Here is a 22,331-nt window from a genome sequence, read left to right on the forward strand (position 1 = left end):
GCAGTGTGGCTTATATAATGTAATTTAGTGGTGACGCCAAACTGGTGAAATGAAGTGAACTCTTAATTTGCACAATTTTAATTTATTTTAATAAGGTGTTGGCAAATTACCTCCAGGCATTGGAGGTAACACCAACCAAAATGGCCAAATACTGTATATATTGTTCAATATATCAGCCTATCGCTATTTCAATGTGTGTCCACTTGTGTCGTGTTTCTGTTGTTGTTGATATTCTGCGATGTTTTGAAGAGATACTCAGGTACAGCCCTTGTTTTTGCACATCCTCATTTGTAAATTCATGCATCACTTCATGCATTGTAGGAACCCGCATTTCCCTTTCAAAGCGGCAGCTGGGCGTTCATGCAAACTCCTTCCCAGAGTCAGTGACCAAACCAGTCCGACAGCCAACACTGATTCAGCCTGAAATTGCAACACTTTAGTTTAACGGACAGAGCTTTAGTGGAAAGAGGGTCAGATGTGCATGCTATTTTAGTGCTAAATATTGTAGCATAAGATTATATGAAGAGTTATATATTGCCATATGATGTGTAACATAACTATATTTTAATATATAGATTATATTTGTCAGTAGTGAGTAAGGCATGCATGTGTGAACATGCGGTACATGAATGTATGTAAATATAAAACACGTAATCTTGACATGCCCTGAATGTAAACACTCCTGCTTTAAATGTATATTGAAGTTTGTATAAACAATCCACACTATCGAATTAAACCACGTTTCACTCCTTATGACTGTATCTGTTTTTAATTCATTGGCAGTGTTAGTCAGTCACACTTTGATCTGAACTCATAACCTTGAGTATTAAGTTTAATAGTCAAATTAAAGGATAACTAATACCGTGTGCCAATGTGCAATTTCTTTATGTGACTAATACAAGTTGTTTGAGTATTACATAATAAACAGTTGCATGTTTTTACACGTATTTACTATAGTAATAACAGCCAAACCCTAACTGTAAATATAATAAGTTAATTCATATTAATCCATACTTATCTGAGTAAGTACAACGTCACCTTAAAAGAAAGTGTAACCGACAGCTCAGCAAAACTTGCTATGCATCTGCACTGGTTAAAAACAACCCAAGGGCTGGGTAAATATAGGACAGAACACATGTTGAGTTCATTTTACCTAGCATAGTTGATTCATTTTTTACAATAAAAATATTTTTATTTTTACCTTTTCCATTAACTTCATACATTAATTAATGTTTACAGATTAACTTAAATACTCTAAGTTTTTTTTTTAAATACTCCACACAACCACTGGCTTGAGTGATAATTCCTTTTTTTCACTCATATTTTACAGTATAGCATATTTTATATCGTTTTTAATACATATTACCTACTTTTAAGCTCGTTTAACTAATACTAGAATTAAAAAATAAACATTTTGTAGTAATTCAAGTGTAATTCAGGATGTGAGTAAAACAGAAGCTACCCAAACACTGGGTTGTTACATCTGACCCAGGATCTGAGAAACACAAAAACTACCCAAACACTGGGTTGTTACATCTGACCCAGGATCTGAGAAACACAAAAACTACCCAAACACTGGGTTGTTACATCTGACCCAGGATCTGAGAAACACAAAAACTACCCAAACACTGGGTTGTTACATCTGACCCAGGATCTGAGAAACACAAAAACTACCCAAACACTGGGTTGTTACATCTGACCCAGGATCTGAGAAACACAAACACTACCCAAACACTGGGTTGTTACGTCTGACCCAGGATCTGAGTTACACAGAAACTGGCCAAACACTGGGTTGTTACATCTGACCCAGGATCTGAGTAACACAAAAACTACTCAAACACTGGGTTGTTACGTCTGACCCAGGATCTGGGTAACACAGAAACTACCCAAACACTGGGTTGGTATATCTGACCCAGGATCTGGGTAACACAGAAACTACCCAAACACTGGGTTGGTATATCTGACCCAGGATCTGAGTAACACAAAAACTACCCAAACACTGGGTTGGTATATCTGACCCAGGATCTGGGTAACACAGAAACTACCCAAACACTGGGTTGTTACATCTGACCCAGGATCTGAGTAACACAAAAACTACCCAAACACTGGGTTGTTATATCTGACCCAGGATCTGAGTAACACAGAAACTACCCAAACACTGGGTTGTTACGTCTGACCCAGGATCTGAGTTACACAAAAACTACTCAAACACTGGGTTGTTACGTCTGACCCAGGATCTGGGTAACACAGAAACTACCCAAACACTGGATTGTTATGTCTGACCCAGGATCTGAGTAACACAAAAACTACTCAAACACTGGGTTGTTATGTCTGACCCAGGATCTGGGTAACACAGAAACTACCCAAACACTGGATTGTTATGTCTGACCCAGGATCTGAGTTACACAAAAACTACTCAAACACTGGGTTGTTATGTCTGACCCAGGATCTGAGTAACACAAAAACTACCCAAACACTGGGTTGTTATGTCTGACCCAGGATCTGAGTAACACAAAAACTACCCAAACACTGGGTTGTTAGGTCTGACCCAGGATCTGGGTAACACAGAAACTACCCAAACACTGGATTGTTATGTCTGACCCAGGATCTGAGTAACACAAAAACTACTCAAACACTGGGTTGTTATGTCTGACCCAGGATCTGAGTAACACAAAAACTACCCAAACACTGGGTTGTTAAGTCTGACCCAGGATCTGGGTAGCAAACACTGGGTTGTTACGTCTGACCCAGGATCTGGGTAACAAACACTGGGTTGTTACGTCTGACCCAGGATCTGAGTTACACAAAAACTACTCAAGCACTGAAAAATAACTCCCAAAAAAAATACCCAAAAGGCTCAACCCAGGATTTGATTTAAATAAAAAAAAATAACCCAAGAATGTTTTAGAGTGAATGATCAGAATCTGTTGTTGTTCTAGTAGATCCACTTGAGGAAAGCAGCCTGTCGAATAGCAAGCATAAAAATAGAGTCTTGGCCTCTCCAGTATGCGTTGGCCAGGCGGTTGAACTTGTTCTGGTGGTTGCATACCTGCCATCAATGAAATGCACTACGTAAGAATGTGGGTGAGCTGCTTCATAATAGCCTTATGGAGAAAAGGTTCCTGTCATTCATTCTTCGGGCTCGTCAGCCGGCTGTACAGTCCACTGGCTCTCCTCACCTGAGTTTCTCCAAAATGGACTGCAAGGAAAGAGTGGGACGCTGCTTCCTCTTCCTCTTCTTGGCCATTCTGTTCGACGTCGCCGGACTGGCTCTCCTACTCATAGGCATTTTTGCACCTATCGATTTTTGGGACTTGTTTGTCCTTTCTGGGCCGATCATCATCTTCCTTAGTCTGGTGTTTTGGATCTTTTGGTACCTGGGGAACCTCACAGTGCCGTACCGGGAACTTCTGCCCAAGTGAACACCGGATAGGAGGAGGAATATGGACTGGGGAAGTTGAAAATATGGACTTTTGGAAGTTGAAGGGACTCCGGGAAGCGCTGAACGACCAGCAGAGATAGGATGACGAGTCAACTGTTGAGCCATCGTTGTCTTGGGATTTTAAACTTTAACAGTTTTCATCATCTCCCAGTGTTTCCAGAATGGGAAAAGGGGAGTGATATCCTGTCAATTCATTTTAATGGCTGAGAATGGCAAAACGCAGAGGAAGATTCTTCAGGTAGAAGATCGTTTTTAGCCATTAAATTTTTCCTGATGATGAAACCTTGCCACATAATTCTTGGCTCTTTTTGGGAGATCCTGTCATGCACTTTATGGAAAACATTGGAAAACCTCAGGTGAAAAGCGGAGCCCATAGACACTGCACTGAAAGCTAATTGTTGATTTACTATCAATTGTCCTTTTCCACAGATTTGACTTCCATTAATAATATAATTATCTTGTTATCATAACCAATAAGTGCTGAATGTAAACACCTGTACTGAAATCATGCTGTGGTTACTTTGAATGCTTCCTATGAGATTCATTTATGAAATGAAGTGTTTGTTTGGTCATTGACAGTCATGGGCGTCTTTCCTGATCTCGTGTTTTGGTCAGATGCCTTTGTGGAAACTGGATGAACTGGAAATGCCAGCACAGACGTCAGCATTGAGGGATCCGCCCTGTATGCGTGACTCAGGATATTTTTGCTTTGTTATTTTGCATAAAGTGTTTCCTCTCTTGTTGTCCACGATGTTGAAATCATAAGACCAGTATCATGGGGATATTAATATTCAGTGTTCAGTTCTTCTGTATTATTTACACTTGATGTCCAATGTAAATTATGGACACTGAAGCAAAACCAGTTGAGACCAGCTGACTTACGTTGGTTTTCCATAACGCTAAATTTATTTGAAGCTAGAACAAATCACAACAGACTGGGCCATCTGACCAATTAGAGCAGAGTAGACCAATCACAACAGACTGGGCCATCTGACCAATCAGAGGAGAGTAGACCAATCACAACAGACTGGGCCATCTGACCAATCAGAGGAGAGTAGACCAATCACAACAGACTGGGCCATCTGACCAATCAGAGCAGAGTTGAACAATCACAACAGACTGGGCCATCTGACCAATCAGAGCAGAGTTGAACAATCACAACAGACTGGGCCATCTGACCAATCAGAGGAGAGTTGAACAATCACAACAGACTGGGCCATCTGACCAATCAGAGCAGAGTAGACCAATCACAACAGACTGGGCCATCTGACCAATCAGAGGAGAGTAGACCAATCACAACAGACTGGGCCATCTGACCAATCAGAGGAGAGTAGACCAATCACAACAGACTGGGCCATCTGACCAATCAGAGCAGAGTTGAACAATCACAACAGACTGGGCCATCTGACCAATCAGAGCAGAGTAGACCAATCACAACAGACTGGGCCATCTGACCAATCAGAGCAGAGTAGACCAATCACAACAGACTGGGCCATCTGACCAATCAGAGCAGAGTTGAACAATCACAACAGACTGGGCCATCTGACCAATCAGAGGAGAGTAGACCAATCACAACAGACTGGGCCATCTGACCAATCAGAGCAGAGTAGACCAATCACAACAGACTGGGCCATCTGACCAATCAGAGCAGAGTTGAACAATCACAACAGACTGGGCCATCTGACCAATCAGAGCAGAGTAGACCAATCACAACAGACTGGGCCATCTGACCAATCAGAGCAGAGTAGACCAATCACAACAGACTGGGCCATCTGACCAATCAGAGCAGAGTTGAACAATCACAACAGACTGGGCCATCTGACCAATCAGAGCAGAGTAGACCAATCACAACAGACTGGGCCATCTGACCAATCAGAGCAGAGTTGACCAATCACAACAGACTGGGCCATCTGACCAATCAGAGCAGAGTCGGGTCTCGGAAAGGAGGGGTTTAGAGAGACATATGTACAAGTGTATGTACATGTTTCTATAATAAAATTAAATACACAACCCTTTTCGTATAAAGTATAAAGGAGGGGAGCTTCAAACAACTGAATTCTCGACCGAAACATTTCATGACGCAATAGTTGAAATTATGTGGGTTTTCTCCTGTTGCAGACTCTTTAAGAATCAGGTGATGTGCAATGTGTATTTAGAAGTTGTTGTTTTTTCTTTCCTGGATGCATGTAAACCTAATGTAGGAGACCTCCAGAACAAAATTAACAACCTTTAAAGGTACAACATATAAGAATTTAGCATTAAAATATCTACTTCACTTGTGTACATCATCCCAAATGATGCTATGAGATTCAGCCAAACAAGCAAAGATTATGTCAGAAATCAATAACAACACATTTTATTAAAATGATGCAAATAAATTTCAAGATAAGGTAAATCTAACTAGGCATATTCATATCCAAAGTAGGCTATCTAACAGATGACGTTTGTGAAGATCATAGTCCTGAGAAAGAAATGCCCAAAAGAAGTTAAATGTTTGCGGAATGAAAAGAAAGCGAGCCTTCTTCTGTCTTCTGAAACTAAATATTTTAAATGCTGTGTCTACATGACAGGAAGGGACTATGGAAAGTATGTTGAAGTTCTTTGTACTTTTCTTGATACGCAAAATCAAGAGAAATCCACGATTTTAACCAGTGTAACGGCCCGTGTCATTGCGTCGCATGTCAGTGACGTCATATCCACGCTACCCCCGGGTTTTACTTCCGCGGAAACCATGGCAACACAGTGCGTCTCATGAAAAAAATGCGGAAGTAGTAGCGTCCAGCAAGCAAACAAATCTGTTGTTACGCACAGTATGGACCATGCTTATTCGCTGTCGTTTGCAGAGAGTTATGCCAAAGATAGCGGCATAAAACGACGTAAACGCACGGGTAAATCAGACGACCCAAGAAGAATTTGGGACAAGAGGAGAAGTAAAACAAGGATTAATATTGGTGTGGCATTCTCAAGATGGAGAGAGATCCGCGACAAACTTCGGCTAGAGAAAGACGCCGATCTTGCACGTGTTTTATTAGACAGGTGAGCAACTGTTTTGATATCTTTGTTATCATTGTTATACAGCTATTGTTATTTCAACGTCTTGTTTTCTTTATAAACATATGCCTTAGAGACAACACTATTCTTTCAAGTGACTAACAGCAAAGTCAGAGATTTATTTATTGCGAGAGAGAGAGAGCGAGAGAGCAGTTTCAATTGCACACGTTATATCTCCGCCCCAAATACTATTAATTCAAAAGAGTTACTGAAAATTATAACTATAGCTTCAGACCTGCGAATATAGAATGTGATATAAAAGAGATAACAATTTATTTAAATAACTATTATAAAATAAAAAGTGAAAAGTTGTGTCCGAGTGCATTATTTCCTTTTTAAATGATTTGATCAATTCATTACAAATCACTTTGTTCCATAAAACGTATCTAGTTTGAATTAATTTTCAGTGCATTCAAATAATACATATTTTATTAAAATAACACTTTATTTTAAGGTGACGTAGTTACACGTTACATGTACTTACTATAGTTTTTTTTCTTAAAAAGTTTTTTTTTTTTAAAGGAACTGTATGTAAAAAAATTTTTTTTTTTTTTAAAGGAACTGTATGTAAGAAATGTATTTATGATATTAGTTTACCTCTTATCAGACGAGCGTGATCATCTCTGAGCTCCGCCTCATTCTACTGATCCGTGCAGGCGCTAATGAGGCATCTACGTATACATCTATGACCAGGCTCGTATTTTGACCTCACTTAGCGGAAGTTATGGCTGAGCTCAGAGATGATCACGTTCGTCCGAAAAGAGGTAAAATAATGCAAATAATAAATATTTTATTAAAATAACACTTTATTTTAAGATGACGTAGTTACACGTTACTACATGTACTTACTATAGTTTTTTTCCCCTTTTTTTTTCTTAAAACGTTTTTTTTTTTTTTTTTTAAGGAACTATGTAAGAAATGTATCTCAATTAATCATAAAATGGCCCTGATATGTCACTAGACATTAAGAAATCATGTTAATTTCAAATACTTATATCACTGACAACAGTTGTCCCGGAATGTAAAGGCTATGCTGTACGGAGGATGCAAAATGCTTTAAAAGAAGTTGAGGAATGGTCATTTAAGTGGGGGTTTAAATTCTCAGTGGAAAAAACTCAGGTAATCTTTTTCACTAATAAAAGAATTGATGATGAAATGAAATTAAAGTTGTATGATCTAAATCTAGAACTGGTATCCAAAATAAGGTTTCTTGGAATTAGACAGCAGACTCACATAGAAAGGACATATTGAGAAGATGGAAGACAAGTGTAAAAGAGTGTTGAATATAATGAGATGTGTGTCTGGGCAGATAGGCTGGCGCTGAAAACTATTTATATAACGTTAAAGGATTAGTTCACTTTTAAATAAACTTTTGCTGATATTTTACTCACCCCCATGTCATCCAAGATGTCCATGTCTTTCTTTCTGCAGTCGAAAAGAAATTAAGGTTTTTGGATGAAAACAGTCCAGGGTTTTTCTCCATATAATGGACTTCAATGGACCCCAAACGGTTCAAGGTCCAAATGACAGTTTCAGTGCAGCTTCAAAGGGCTTTAAACGACACCAGATGATGAATAAGGGTCTTATCTAGACAAACCATCAGTTTCTGTGAGAAACCCAGCAGTATTTATGCTATTATTTTACCTCTTTTCAGACGAACGTGATCGTCTCTGAGCTCAGCCATAACTTCCACTAAGTGAGGTCAAAAATACGAGCATGGTCATAGATATATCGATCGTAGATGCCTAATTCTATTGATCCGTACAAGCGCTAATGAGGCATCTACGTATACATCTATGACCACGCTCGTATTTTGACCTCACTTAGCGGAAGTTATGGCGGAGCTCAGAGATGATCACGTTCGTCTGATAAGAGGTAAAATAATAGCATAAATACTGCTCGGTTTCTCACAGAAACTGATGGTTTGGCTAGATAAGACTCTTATTCATCGTCTGGTATCGTTTAAAGCTGCACTGAAACTGTCATTTGGACCTTGAACTGTTTGGAGCCCATTGAAGTCCATTATATGGAGAAAAACCCCTGGACTGTTTTCATCCAAAACCTTAATTTCTTTTCGACTGCAGAAAGAAAGACATGGACATCTTGGATGACATGGGGGTGAGTAAAATATCAGCAAAAGTTTATTTAAAAGTGAACTAATCCTTTAATTAGATCAGTAATTGATTATGGAAGCATATGGATCAGCGGCAAAGACTCACTTGGACAAACTAGAGCGAATTCAAGCAAAGGCATTAAGGATTTGTTGTGGAGCATACCCTTCTTCACCTGTTACAAGTAGGAGATATGCCTCTGAAAATAAGAAGACAACAGTTAAATGCAGTACATTGGGCGAATCTTATGGGACAGGACAAATCTCATCCTACTTTAAAGGGTTAGTTCACCCAAAAATGAAAATTCTGTCATTAATTACTCACCCTCATGTCGTTCGACACCCGTAAGACCTCCGTTCATATTCGGAACACAAATGAAGATATTTTAGTTGAAAGCTGATGCTGAGAAAGGCTTCAGATAGGCCTCCATTGGCATTCAGTACATTTACACTCCCAAGACCGATAAAAGGCACTTAAAATATCATTACAAAGTCCATCTCACCACAGTGGCTCTACAATAATCTTACGATGCGATGACAATAGTTTTTGTGCGCAAAAAAAATCTAAATAACACCTTTATCCAGCTTGTTATTGTCTTCCGTGTGTGTCTCCACGACGCATGCGCGAGAATATGACGTAGCGCCGGGGTTCGGGAATCCATGAAATGCACACTTAAGCCCCATTTTGAGAACTACGCCGAGACCTAAAGCACGATCAATTTAGAATTCAACAGGGGCCCGTTCTTCGTACGTTGCTTATTACATCTGAGATGATTTGACAGATCCCAGATCTTTTAATCGAGATAACTGATCTCAGGCTAATTTGGTTCTTCAAACGAATTTGCGGATTGGATTAAAATATCTGAATTAAATGATCTAAGATTACTGAGCGTTCTTGTGTTCCCTGAAGAGGGCAGATGCATCGATACTCGAAACCACGATCAGCAATGCAGCGATTGGCTGGCGTCAAGACAGCAACGTAATGACATCATATAATTAAAAAATTCATGCAAAAATCTTGACAAATTATACAATAAAAACCCCACGAATGTCTGGACCTTTATAAGGAAACAGCCAAACCAACATAAAAGTTATAATAGATAAATGATAAATGTTTTTTGTTTTTTTTAACATGATTACCAATTATTTATATTCACGATTTTATACAGTATTTGTACACCCTTTACATTTTTATTTCAATGTTGTAATTTAATTTTTAATTCAATTTGGAGCAGATTTGTAACGTGACAGTATTAAAGTTTCTTAAGGGTCAAGATCAAATTATCTGCATCTCTTGCGCTGCATCAAGCCATCCCATAATATCTGTCATCACTTAAATTAATGCACGGCTCAGAGTAACTGTACAACATGTGTGTAAACCTCCAATAAAATTATAAAGTAATTATTCCATCAAAAATAAATTGCTCAATCAAGTGGCTGTGTCTATATTATTATATACAACATTATAATATTATATACATTCTCATATACATAAACAATATAACATTTTCTATTATTATTATTTAAAATTATTATTATTGCCCCTGGTTCAGTAATGCACTCTTGTAATAAAGTAGCAGTGGCTGGGACAGATTTTAAGTATCACCTCAAGATGCAATCTAATCCTGTTTACATGAAATAAGCCGCTCATGAGCAGGTTTAAGATTACGGACCTGTTGCTATGACAACAAGTCCAGGATAAGCTTCGAAGAACCAAACAATCCGAGATCATGTAAAATCGTCAACAATCAAATCCAGCTAACTGAGTTAGCGACGTACGAAGAACGGGCCCCAGCTTAGACACGCGCGTCTTCCTCTGCTTGTAAACAAATCGCTTCTGGGTCATGTGTCCGAACGCTGGCGCTGCGTCATATTCTCGCGCATGCGTCGTGGAGGCACACACGGAAGACAAGAACAAGTTGGATAAAGGTGTTATTTTGATTTTTTTTTTTGCGCACAAAAACTATTGTCGTCGCATCGTAAAATTATTGTAGAGTCACTGTGGTGAGATGGACTTTGTAACAACGTTTTAAGTGCCTTTTATGGGTCTTAGGAGTATAAGTGTACTGAATTCCAATGGAGGCCTATCTGAAGCCTTTCTCAGCCATCAGCTTTCAACTAAAATATCTTCATTTGTGTCTGAAGATGAACGGACGTCTGATGGGTGTCGAACGACATGAGGGTGAGTAATTAATGACAGAATTTTCATTTTTGGGTGAACTAACCCTTTAAGGGTATTAGAGCAGTGTTGGGAGTATGGAAAAAGGAAGTGTAATAATTTTGGATGGGTGATTGGTGATTTAATAAAAGAGTTAAAGAGTTAGTTCACCCAAAAATGAAAATTCTGTCATTAATTACTTACCCTCATGTCGTTCGACACCCGTCAGACCTCCGTTCATCTTCAGAACACAAATGAAGATATTTTAGTGTAAATCTGATGACTCTGAAAGGCCTCCATTGGCACAATGCACTTTACACTCTCAAGACCCTTAAAAGGTACTAAAGACGTCATTACAAAGTCCATCTCACTACAGTGGTTCTACAATAACTTTATGAAGCGACGAGAATAGTTTTTGTGCGCAAAAAAACCCTAAATAACGACTTACATAGTGATGACGATTTCAAAACACGGCCTCATGAAGCTTCGAAGCGTTATGAATCAGTGAGTCGAATCAGCAGTTTGGCGGTTTGACACGCGATCCGAATCATGAATCGACTCACTGATTCATAACGCTTCGAAGCTTCATGATGTAACGACGTCTTTAGTACATTTTAAGGGTCTTGAGAGTGAACCGTGCCATTGTGCCAATGGAGGCCTTTCAGAGCCATCAGATTTACACTAAAATATCTTCATTTGTGTTCTGAAGATGAACGGAGGTCTGACGGGTGAACTAACCCTTTAAGAATTACTCCAAGAGTGGTGTTACCAGTTACCAGTTGATTTAAGTATGTTGGAAAACAGGCAAAAAGAATGTCAGAGTGAAATAGAGGAATTCAGGGAATACTTATGGTTAAATTATGGGCATAAAATACAAGTGTATATCAAAAAATCCAGATAATGAACATGTAGGTGTAGCGTTTGTTGTTCCAAATCTACAGATATCCAGAAAAATAAGGATATCAAATAAATTATCCGTTTTTTCAGGAGAGTTAATTGCAATAATGATGGCATTGAGGTGGGTAAATGAGGCAGGATTAAAGGATGTGGTAATATGTTCAGACTCCAGTTCTGCTCTTATGTGCACTGAAGCACAACAGTCAGACTCTAGACAGGATTTAATAGTGGAGATATTGCAAGAATTACATATGTTACAGCAGGTAAGAGGGTAATATTCATGTGGGAACCAGCTCATGTCGGGGTAAAAGGGAATGAGGCAGCAGATAAAATGGCGAAACAAGCTTTGCAGGAGGATAGAATTGAAATGGAAATAACACATAGTAGAGATGAAGTTAAAGCTATAATTAAAATCAAAGATGGCAACAAATGTGGGAAACGGGAAGTAAGGGTAGACACATGTACGCAATACAGCCAAAAGTGGGGGAAAAGAGGTACTTTGGTGGAAGTAGAAGAGAGGAAAACATTTGATCAAGACTTAGACATACAGGACTTAATATAAGATTGAAATTAATGTCCAAGCATCCGACAGGACTCTGTGAATGGTGTGGAGAAAATCAAACAGTAGAACATGTTATCATGTATAGTGAAAGATATATAAAGAGGATAGAGACTATGACGAGATTATGAGGAAAGAGGAGATTGATATAACTTTGAGAAACATATTAAAACCAGAACAGGGAAATGATAATAGAAGAAGATACAGGTTTAATTAATAGGATTTGAAAGGGATTTTTTGTTTTTTTGAGCCAGAGGAGCTGGGGCCCGTTTCAAGAAGGAGGTTCAACCAACTCTGAGCGTAAACCTGAACTCTGAGTTGACTTACTCTGAGATGGGAAACTCTGAGTTTTGTGTTTCAGAACAGCTGAATTGAGTTAGTTCAATCAACTCTGAGTAGACTGACTCTGAGTTAAGCTCATGCTCTCCAACTATGAAAAGCCACGATCAATGGAGCTACGAAATTACGATTCACCATGGCAACAGCACACAACAAAAAGACATTTGCATGTCATTTTAATTCTTAATTATTTTAATTAAGTTTAATTTTCATGGTAACCAAAAGGCACAAAAAGAATGTGGCAGCAGCTAAAAATGAAAAATAAAAACATAATTCAATCAGGTAAAGCTTTAAGCATTAAATGTTCATGGGTGTAGGTTTAATGACTTTACAAACATTTGACATATTAAATAAATATCATTCAGTGTCCAATGTGCAGCAGCTTTTCCCACATAGTTTATTTTTACAGTGATAACGCGTTTTAATGGTCATCAATATCGTAAATCCTGCAACGTTTTTTGTATTTTTTTATTAATGTATGAAGGGGAGCGCGGGGCACAACCTAACGCAGGGTTAGTTGTAACGCGCATGTTTTAACACTTTCCACACATGCCAGAATGATGAAACTTAGTGTATTTACTAGTTGCCATACCAACATTATTTAGAGAAAAAATAGCGCCAAAATTAAAAAATCTCTGGAAGATATCACTGAACGTGTTTTTAACCATAGCAAACCATGCGTTACAATGAACCCCTATTAGAAATATGCCATTATATTCTATACTTTTATGAGTTCTTTTGAGAAACCATGAGAAAACGGTGAATAATGACTGAGTGTTTATGTTCAGAAACTATTAATTATTATTATGTTTTGAACGATGCTGTTTAGCTGTATTTAGCGATGTGTTTGTAGTCAAACTCAAAAATGCTTATATTTTTAATGATTAAAAAAATGCCATTATTTTATTTTAAAAAGTTAATAATTGTTTTTTGTTGACAAAATATTTTAGTTTGTCTTGTATATTTTTTTGATTATATCAGGTAACATTTTAAGCGGTTATTTGGTCTTGTTACATTGTACCCCACCTATGGGGCATGTTGTCACATTTCACTTCCATTCTTTCGGGGTAAATCAAGAAAAAAGTAAACACTGTATTAATGAAACAAAACCACACAATTGTACTAGACATGTGTGCAATTAATGTGGGAAACAATAAATACTCTGAACCCCAAGTGGATTTACACAAACTGAGAAAGTCAAAATGCGTTAGGTTGTGCCCTGCTCTCCCCTACATTTATAGCACTAATACTTTGTATTATATTACTTTTGCATCAAATTACAAAAAACAAGTTACCGCTGCTGTGAGAGTGTTTCTAATACAGCGTCTATGGGAGTGATGGTGAAAATTAACATCTTTCTCTCTTTCCACTTCCGTTATCAAACTCACTCTATTTTTTCCCTCTTTTTGAAAGTTGTGAAATCACTATTGTGGAGTTTTTCTTTTGCTATTTGAGCAAATGGGGACACAAAAAATATATATTTATAATATATTAAAAAAAGCATTTGTGCAGTTTGAATGAATGAGAATTTAAACACAGCTGGCACTTTAAAAAAAGGGGAGGAGACTGAAAGAAACTCTGGGTTTACCAAAGAAAACCGGCTCCTGACCTGGGGCCCGTTTCAGAAAGGAGGTTAAGTGACAACTCTGAGTATGTTAACCCTGAAATAAGGGAAACTCTGGGTTTTCTGTTTCAGAATGGGAGGAATGTCAAACCTGAGAAAGCAGGGTAAGTCAAGCCGGTTTCTAAAAGAGAGGGAACTTATACTCAGAGTCAGTTACCAGGATAACTTACTCTGTGAACCTAACCTGGTCAGAAGCAGGTTTTCTTTGGTAAACCCAGAGTTTATTTCAGTCTCCTCCCCTTTTTTAAAGCACCAGCTGTGTTTAAATACTTAATTCATTCATTCAAACTGCACAAATGCTTTTTTTTACTGAGTATTTTGGTCGTATTTCAAGTACAAATATCAACAAATTATAAATTTAATCTAAATCGAAAGTAAGCGAAGTTTACTTAAAACAAATTAAATTATCTGCCACTTGACAAAAATACATAGTGAGGAAAGCATTCTTTGCAGTGCAGGAACATTCATTCATTGCTCATATTTTCATCATGAGGACACTGTCAAACTGACAAAAATGGCATGTCCTTTTATACAGGATCCTGACATTCACTTGATAAACCTCTAGAAGTATCCCTAATAATTAGAATTTCCTTTAGGATTTCCAGTGGTTGGACGCATTGACACTCATATTCCCATCATCACACTTTCTGAAAACAGATTACTGTATGGGATGGAAGGATGCTGCCAGATGGTAGTTCGAGATATATGCCATAACCACCACCACAGCTGTTAAATACATTTATTTACAATTGTTCATGGTCATCTTTATTTCCTACAAATGCTTTATTATTTTTCCTGTTTGGATGTTAATATTCTTCCTCCATCTCCTCTTCATCTGTCAGTGGTGCTGGAGTTTGGCTGGCCTGAGTAGAAGTCAATAATGTCATTACCCTCATTAATAAATGTAACAGGTGGGATTAGAAAACATTTCATTATGTGAAAAAAGAGCAATGACCCTTTCACATTTCTGGGTTTCTCAGAGCGGAAGTCGTCATAGTTGGGTTAACTTTTATAGCGGTGAATGAAAGAATACATTAAATATATATTTTTGTGTCCTCATTTGCTCAAATAGCAAACTAAAAACTCCACAGTAGTGATTTAACAACTTTCCAAAAGAGGGAAAAAATAGAGTGAGATTAATAACGGAAGTGGAAAGAGAGAAAGATGTTAATTTTCACCATCACTCCCATAGACGCTGTATTAGAAACACTCTCACAGCAGCGGTAACTTGTTTTTTGTAATATGATGCAAAAGTAATATAATACAAAGTATTAGTGTTATAAATGTACATACATTTTTTTTTTAAATACAAAAAACGTTGCAGGATTTACGATATTGATGACCATTAAAACACGTCATCACTGTGAAAAGGGTCTATGTGGGTAAAGCTGCTGCACATTGGACACTGAATGATATTTATTTAATATGTTAAATGTTTGTAAAGTCATTAAACCAACACCAATGAACATTTTATGCTTAAAGCTTTATCTGATTGAATTATGTTTTTATTTTTCATTTTTAGCTGCTGCCACATTCTTTTTTTTTTGCCTTTTGGATACCATGAAAATTTAACTTAATTAAAATAATTAAGAATTAAACTTACATATATTGACCCGGAAGTATGCAAATGTCTTTTTGTTGTGTGCTGTTGCCATGGTGAATCGTAATTTCGGAGCTCCATTGATCGTGGCTTTTCATAGTTGGAGAGCATGAGCTTAACTCAGAGTCAGTCAACTCAGAGTTTATTGAACTAACTCAATTCAGCTGTTCTGAAACACAAAACTCAGAGTTTCCCATCTCAGAGTAAGTTCAGGTTTACGCTCAGAGTTGGTTGAACCTCCTTCTTGAAACGGGCCCCAGCTTCAGAACCCCATCCACAGAACCGGAAGTGAGCGGCGCTACCCATACACAATGTTTTCACATGGATTTTAAAGTTACTTTTCTATTCATATCCTTGATCAAGAGAAACATGCATTTAAGTGAGATGTGAATAAGCATGAAGGAGAATATGTTGAGTTGTGTGTGATAATATTTCTGTCATGATACAATATTTTCACGTCTTTCACGTTTTATCATTAAAGCTTTTTTTGCATTTGTCAAACGATATTATTTGTCTTAATATTAAATAATTATTCATTAATAAAACATATTCAGGGATGAAAATACTTTCATCTTTTCAAGTATTTCTGCAGAAATGCCATGATATGGGCTTAAGAGTCAGAAGTTTTTGTGTTTTAAGATAACTTTTTTTGCATGTTTTTATGTTTTATTATGTGCCGTTTAAATTCGTTTTAAACCTATTATTTTAGAAATGTTTTATATATGTCCTATTTGTTTTCTTTCAGAGGAACACATGTTTCACTTTAATCCCTTGTATTAAATGGTTATTTTTATTTGACATTTGAAAAATAGAAATGTCTCATTCTCTGTCTATTATTTTCAATCGAAATAATACGATTGAATATAGAGTCAAATGGGAAACACTTTATAACATGTTACAAATATATTAGGCTTAATATATATATAAAAAATAAAATAAAAAAAAGTTGTTGTATTGTTAAAGTAACAATAAACTACAGTGTTTGTGTCCATTAACATTAAATCTCATAGGCTATTTTCTGTCAGTATTATTTGTAACAACATGAATGTGAACGAAATAATACTAATATATCGATAGTCAAATGGGAAACACTTTACAACATGCTATACATTTATTAATAATAAATAAGTAAATAAAAACTGTGTGTAGTTTTAGCCTGTTTCCATGAAGTATAAACTACTATCTTTGTATTCATTGATTTAAGCACGATCATATGTTTTAAAATGTTGATCATTGTACATTATGACATGCATATTATATGAGCAGAAAAGTGACTTTATTTAAAAGTATTGTTGTTAAATATTGTACACATCGATCCGATCAAAATCCATGTGAAAACAGCTTATATTTAACAAAAGAAAATTACATATAAGGATAGCGCAACTATGCATAGATATCTATAAAAAAGGCTAGATGTCTTATGGCGGAGTCTCTAGCGTCATCACCGGCGGCCATCTTGTCACAGGCTGATGATCTCCATGAACACAAATACTCTTATCTCACTGAAATCTTGACGGATTTACAAATGGTTTGGTTTCTTATAAACATAATTAACGTGGCTATAATTATGGATGCTTGATAATTTTTCATAAGTATGCAGTGTCATAACTACATCTCTGACGTTTATAACAAACCAAACAGTTTGAAAATCGGTAGAAAATTGAGCAAGTTATGGTTATTTAAAAAGTGCAAGCACCCATGAAAACAATGTTACCAGTGAGCGGGCTGCCTGTGACAAGATGGCCGCCAGGTGCGGACGTCGACCTCCATTGGCCAGCAGCGCGCACGAGACATCTAGCCTTTATTATGGATATCTATGCAACTATGACTGTTTAAGCCCCGCCCCTCACTTCCGGTTCTGTAGGTGGCGGTAATGCTCGAAATCGATGCGAATCGCCAAAAAAAGGAAGAAGAAGAAGAAGAACAGTTGTCTGGCCAGGATATTGTCATTTTAAAAGTGAAGTTGCAGCCCTCAACTGATGTTGATGTAGACATGTTGTGTTTTGGCACCCTCCATCTACCAATCACAAAGTCAGTAGTGTTTCGGCATCCGGGTTACCAGCTACAAACTTTTTGGATAATAGCAAATGTCTAACTTTACGAAACCTAAACGACCTCGTTATGAATCAGAAAAACGTCGTGACAGTGTCCGAAATAAGACAAGGATTTGTATAGGAGGTGCCTTTGAAAGATGGAGACGGCTGAAAACGGAGAATAATTTGAAGACTGATGCCAACGTTGCTAATTTTCTCCTGGACAGGCAAGGTTCATCTGGCTAACTATGTCTTTGAAATGGACATTTCAAGTATTCATGACAGTCGAACTAAGTTATGCATGCTCGTGCAAAGTAGGTTAGCGCAGATGGAGGAGGTGGGTCATTGAATTGAAAAGGTAACGTTAAGGAATTGTTTGGGAAATAAAAGCTAACATTAGTAATACATTATCAGAGCCCGTTTCTCTGTCATTATGCTGAGACGCTGAGGAAAACAACATTAGCACGCGCATTATGGCAATGTGAAGACGTATTTTGAGACAGTAGCCTAACGTTACCTCAGTAAAAATGATTCCTCGTTCGTTCTTCGCATATATACTGGACAACAGTTGACCTGAATGACACATTGTGCTTGTAACTTACTTACGTTAATAACAGATACCATTACAAGTTAGACCAACAGCTAACTTACTGTTCTAACAATACGAGCGTTCATATTTACGATTATATATGGCTAATCGCCATTAGTAAAATTTTGCGATACATAATTACTTCACAAAACATCTCTCATGAAGCATAAACATAATTAACAGAAGAAAAAAAAACTTGTAGCAGCCTACGTTCCTGCTGGATCCTGCAGCCCAGAGCCATATAATAATTATATTATAGCCATATAATAATTTTATAATCTGGCAATCTCGAGTCGGCTGTACAGTAATTTGAAAGTGATTGCAGTACCATTTTTTTTTGCCACAATCCTACATACAGTTCTTTTAAAATTCTGTTTTTGACCAATTTACTACTTTTACTTCAAATACTGTTGACTAAATAAATCCAGTATTCAGCGTGTTGTCAGGTGGCACAGCTGATATATTTATGAGGCCATTTAAACCAACAAATAAAAGCCCAAAGTGAACAATATGGCTGAAAACTATATCGAGGACTTGGCAACTGTGTCCCGGAACGTCTGTTTTTGTTTTGGTCCGTGTGGCCCCGCCCGCTATCACGGGTTGCCAGGTGACGGAAAACCCTGTCCCAAACATGGAAGCAGGCAAACGAACTGGGTCAGAGAGCGCAGATCCTAACGTTACCCGACCTAAAAAGCCCAGGCATCCGTCAAAAAAGCTGTATGACCAGAAGTATAACAGAAAGCGGATAAATCTCGGAGACGCGTTTGACAGATGGAAACAGCTGAAAGCCCAGAAACACTTCAAAACGAACGCAGAGTTGGCTGATTTCCTCCTGGATCGGTAAGCCTTGGGCTTCAGCTAAAGTTAGCAGGCTAATGTATTCAGCCTCTACTAGTAGGAATGGATATATTATGTAAATTCAACATTTGAGTGCTCGTGTTCACACTCGTGGTTATAAATGCAGGGAGTGTTTGTGACACTGTTTACCGCAAACCATCGTGACGAAAACCACACGTTTGACTCAATAGATGTGACTAGCGCTGGGTACTTTAGTTCAACGAAGTGTCTGTGTAACTTACATATGTTGATTATGGCTTCTTCTTTTTTAGATACGAGGGTCTAAGCACCTCCATCCCTCGCAAAGGTCGCAAGCGTTACTCGAAGGCTCCAGCTCAGTCCAGGAGTGACTGTCCATCAAGACTCTCAGACTGGTCAGTATCTCTTAGACTGGTCATTATCTCTTAGACTGGTCAGTATCTCTTAGACTGGTCATTATCTCTTAGACTGGTCAGAATCTCTCAGACTGGTCAGTATCTCTTAGACTGGTCATTATCTCTTAGACTGGTCAGTATCTCTCAGACTGGTCATTATCTCTTAGACTGGTCAGTATCTCTTAGACTGGTCAGTATTATCTCTTAGACTGGTCAGTATCTCTCAGACTGGTCAGTATCTCTCAGACTGGTCATTATCTCTCAGACTGGTCATTATCTCTCAGACTGGTCAGTATCTCTCAGACTGGTCAGTATCTCTCAGACTGGTCAGTATCTCAGACTGGTCAGTATCTCTTAGACTGGTCAGTATCTCTCAGACTGGTCATTATCTCTCAGACTGGTCAGTATCTCTCAGACTGGTCAGTATCTCTCAGACTGGTCATTATCTCTCAGACTGGTCAGTATCTCTCAGACTGGTCATTATCTCTCAGACTGGTCAGTATCTCAGACTGGTCAGTATCTCTCAGACTGGTCAGTATCTCTCAGACTGGTCAGTATCTCTCAGACTGGTCATTATCTCTCAGACTGGTCAGTATCTCTCAGACTGGTCATTATCTCTCAGACTGGTCATTATCTCTCAGACTGGTCAGCATCTCTCAGACTGGTCAGAATCTCTTAGACTGGTCATTATCTCTTAGACTGGTCAGAATCTCTTAGACTGGTCAGTATCTCTCAGACTGGTCAGTATCTCTCAGACTGGTCAGAATCTCTTAGACTGGTCAGTATCTCTCAGACTGGTCAGTATCTCAGACTGGTCAGTATATCTCAGACTGGTCAGTATATCTCAGACTGGTCAGTATCTCTCAGACTGGTCAGTATCTCAGACTGGTCAGTATCTCTTAGACTGGTCAGTATATCTCAGACTGGTCAGTATCTCTCAGACTGGTCAGTATCTCAGACTGGTCAGTATATCTTAGACTGGTCAGTATATCTCAGACTGGTCAGTATCTCTCAGACTGGTCAGTATCTCAGACTGGTCAGTATCTCTTAGACTGGTCAGTATATCTCAGACTGGTCAGTATATCTCAGACTGGTCAGTATATCTCAGACTGGTCAGTATCTCTCAGACTGGTCAGTATCTCAGACTGGTCAGTATCTCTTAGACTGGTCAGTATATCTCAGACTGGTCAGTATCTCTCAGACTGGTCAGTATCTCAGACTGGTCAGTATATCTTAGACTGGTCAGTATATCTCAGACTGGTCAGTATCTCTCAGACTGGTCAGTATCTCAGACTGGTCAGTATCTCTTAGACTGGTCAGTATATCTCAGACTGGTCAGTATATCCCAGACTGGTCAGTATATCTCAGACTGGTCAGTATCTCAGACTGGTCAGTATCTCAGACTGGTCAGTATATCTCAGACTGGTCAGTATCTCTCAGACTGGTCAGTATCTCTCAGACTGGTCAGTATCTCTCAGACTGGTCAGTATATCTTAGACTGGTCAGTATCTCTCAGACTGGTCAGTATCTCTCAGACTGGTCAGTATCTCAGACTGGTCAGTATCTCTTAGACTGGTCAGTATCTCTCAGACTGGTCAGTATCTCAGACTGGTCAGTATCTCTTAGACTGGTCAGTATCTCTCAGACTGGTCAGTATCTCTCAGACTGGTCAGTATCTCTTAGACTGGTCAGTATCTCTCAGACTGGTCAGTATCTCTTAGACTGGTCAGTATCTCTCAGACTGGTCAGTATCTCTCAGACTGGTCAGTATCTCTCAGACTGGTCAGTATCTCTTAGACTGGTCAGTATCTCTTAGACTGGTCAGTATCTCTCAGACTGGTCAGTATCTCTCAGACTGGTCAGTATCTCTTAGACTGGTCAGTATCTCTTAGACTGGTCAGTATCTCTCAGACTGGTCAGTATCTCTCAGACTGGTCAGTATCTCTTAGACTGGTCAGTATCTCTTAGACTGGTCAGTATCTCTCAGACTGGTCAGTATATCTTAGACTGGTCATTATCTCTCAGACTGGTCAGTATATCTTAGACTGGTCAGTATCTCTCAGACTGGTCAGTATATCTTAGACTGGTCAGTATCTCTCAGACTGGTCAGTATCTCAATGCATATTTCAAACCACACTGTGAAGTGTATGAATACACAAGTATGCAGCTAAAACTAAGACTTTTGATGTTAAAGGCACAATATGTAAGATTTTTTGGATTAAAATATACCAAAACCCAGGGGCGTAGCCGTCTTTTCAGAAGTGAGCGGGACAGAAATGTCAGGTGTAATACCAGTTTTTTTCTGACCTTTGTCTAATTGACAGATTTAATTGATCTCATCTCTTGCTTTTAATTCAGTAAGATATCAAAAACACTGCTGAACAATAACCACTAATATCTATAATGTTTTCCCTATATGTAATGCCAATTTTATGATTGGTTTATGTACTACAAACACTTGTGCATTAAGTCCCCATGGATTTTATGCTTTGTAATTAAAATAAAAAAAAATCACTGAATAAGGCAGAAAATATACAGTACCTATCAAAAGTTTTGGAAACATTACAATTGTTAAATGTTTTTGAAAGAAGTCTTCTGCTCACCAAGGCTGCATTTATTTTATAAAAAATGCAGTAAAAAAGTAATACAGTGAAATATTATCCCGATGTAAAGCAGCGGTGTGAATATATAGTAAAAAAGAAAAAATCTTTGTAATTT

General features: G+C 38.1%; 2 protein-coding genes across 5 annotated transcripts in view; both read left to right on the plus strand.

Annotated features, from left to right (window-relative positions):
* The window catches only part of tmem238l (transmembrane protein 238 like), a 5,202-nt gene extending 4,449 nt beyond the window's left edge, over positions 1–753 (plus strand). Inside the window, exon 3 of the mRNA XM_079818771.1 lies at positions 1–753. This exon is cut by the window's left edge and continues 212 nt beyond it. The gene's annotated coding sequence lies outside the window, so the exon portion shown is untranslated.
* A 3,770-nt stretch (positions 754–4,523) lies between these two features.
* The window catches only part of foxk2b (forkhead box K2b), a 96,178-nt gene continuing 78,370 nt past the window's right edge, over positions 4,524–22,331 (plus strand). The window contains exons 1-2 of one of the 4 annotated variants that reach the window (XM_079813679.1): positions 4,524–6,478; positions 19,512–19,613. In XM_079813679.1, the coding sequence (XP_079669805.1) occupies positions 6,255–6,478; positions 19,512–19,613 (326 nt within the window). In that variant the 5' untranslated portion in view covers positions 4,524–6,254. Of the gene's footprint in view, positions 6,479–17,665; positions 18,041–19,008; positions 19,243–19,511; positions 19,614–22,331 lie in introns of those variants that run through there. The other 3 variants (XM_079813681.1, XM_079813683.1, XM_079813680.1) reach the window with 3 other exon arrangements.

Source organism: Gobio gobio (assembly GCF_949357685.1).
Source record: "Gobio gobio genome assembly, chromosome: 1".
Lineage (NCBI taxonomy): Eukaryota > Metazoa > Chordata > Actinopteri > Cypriniformes > Gobionidae > Gobio > Gobio gobio.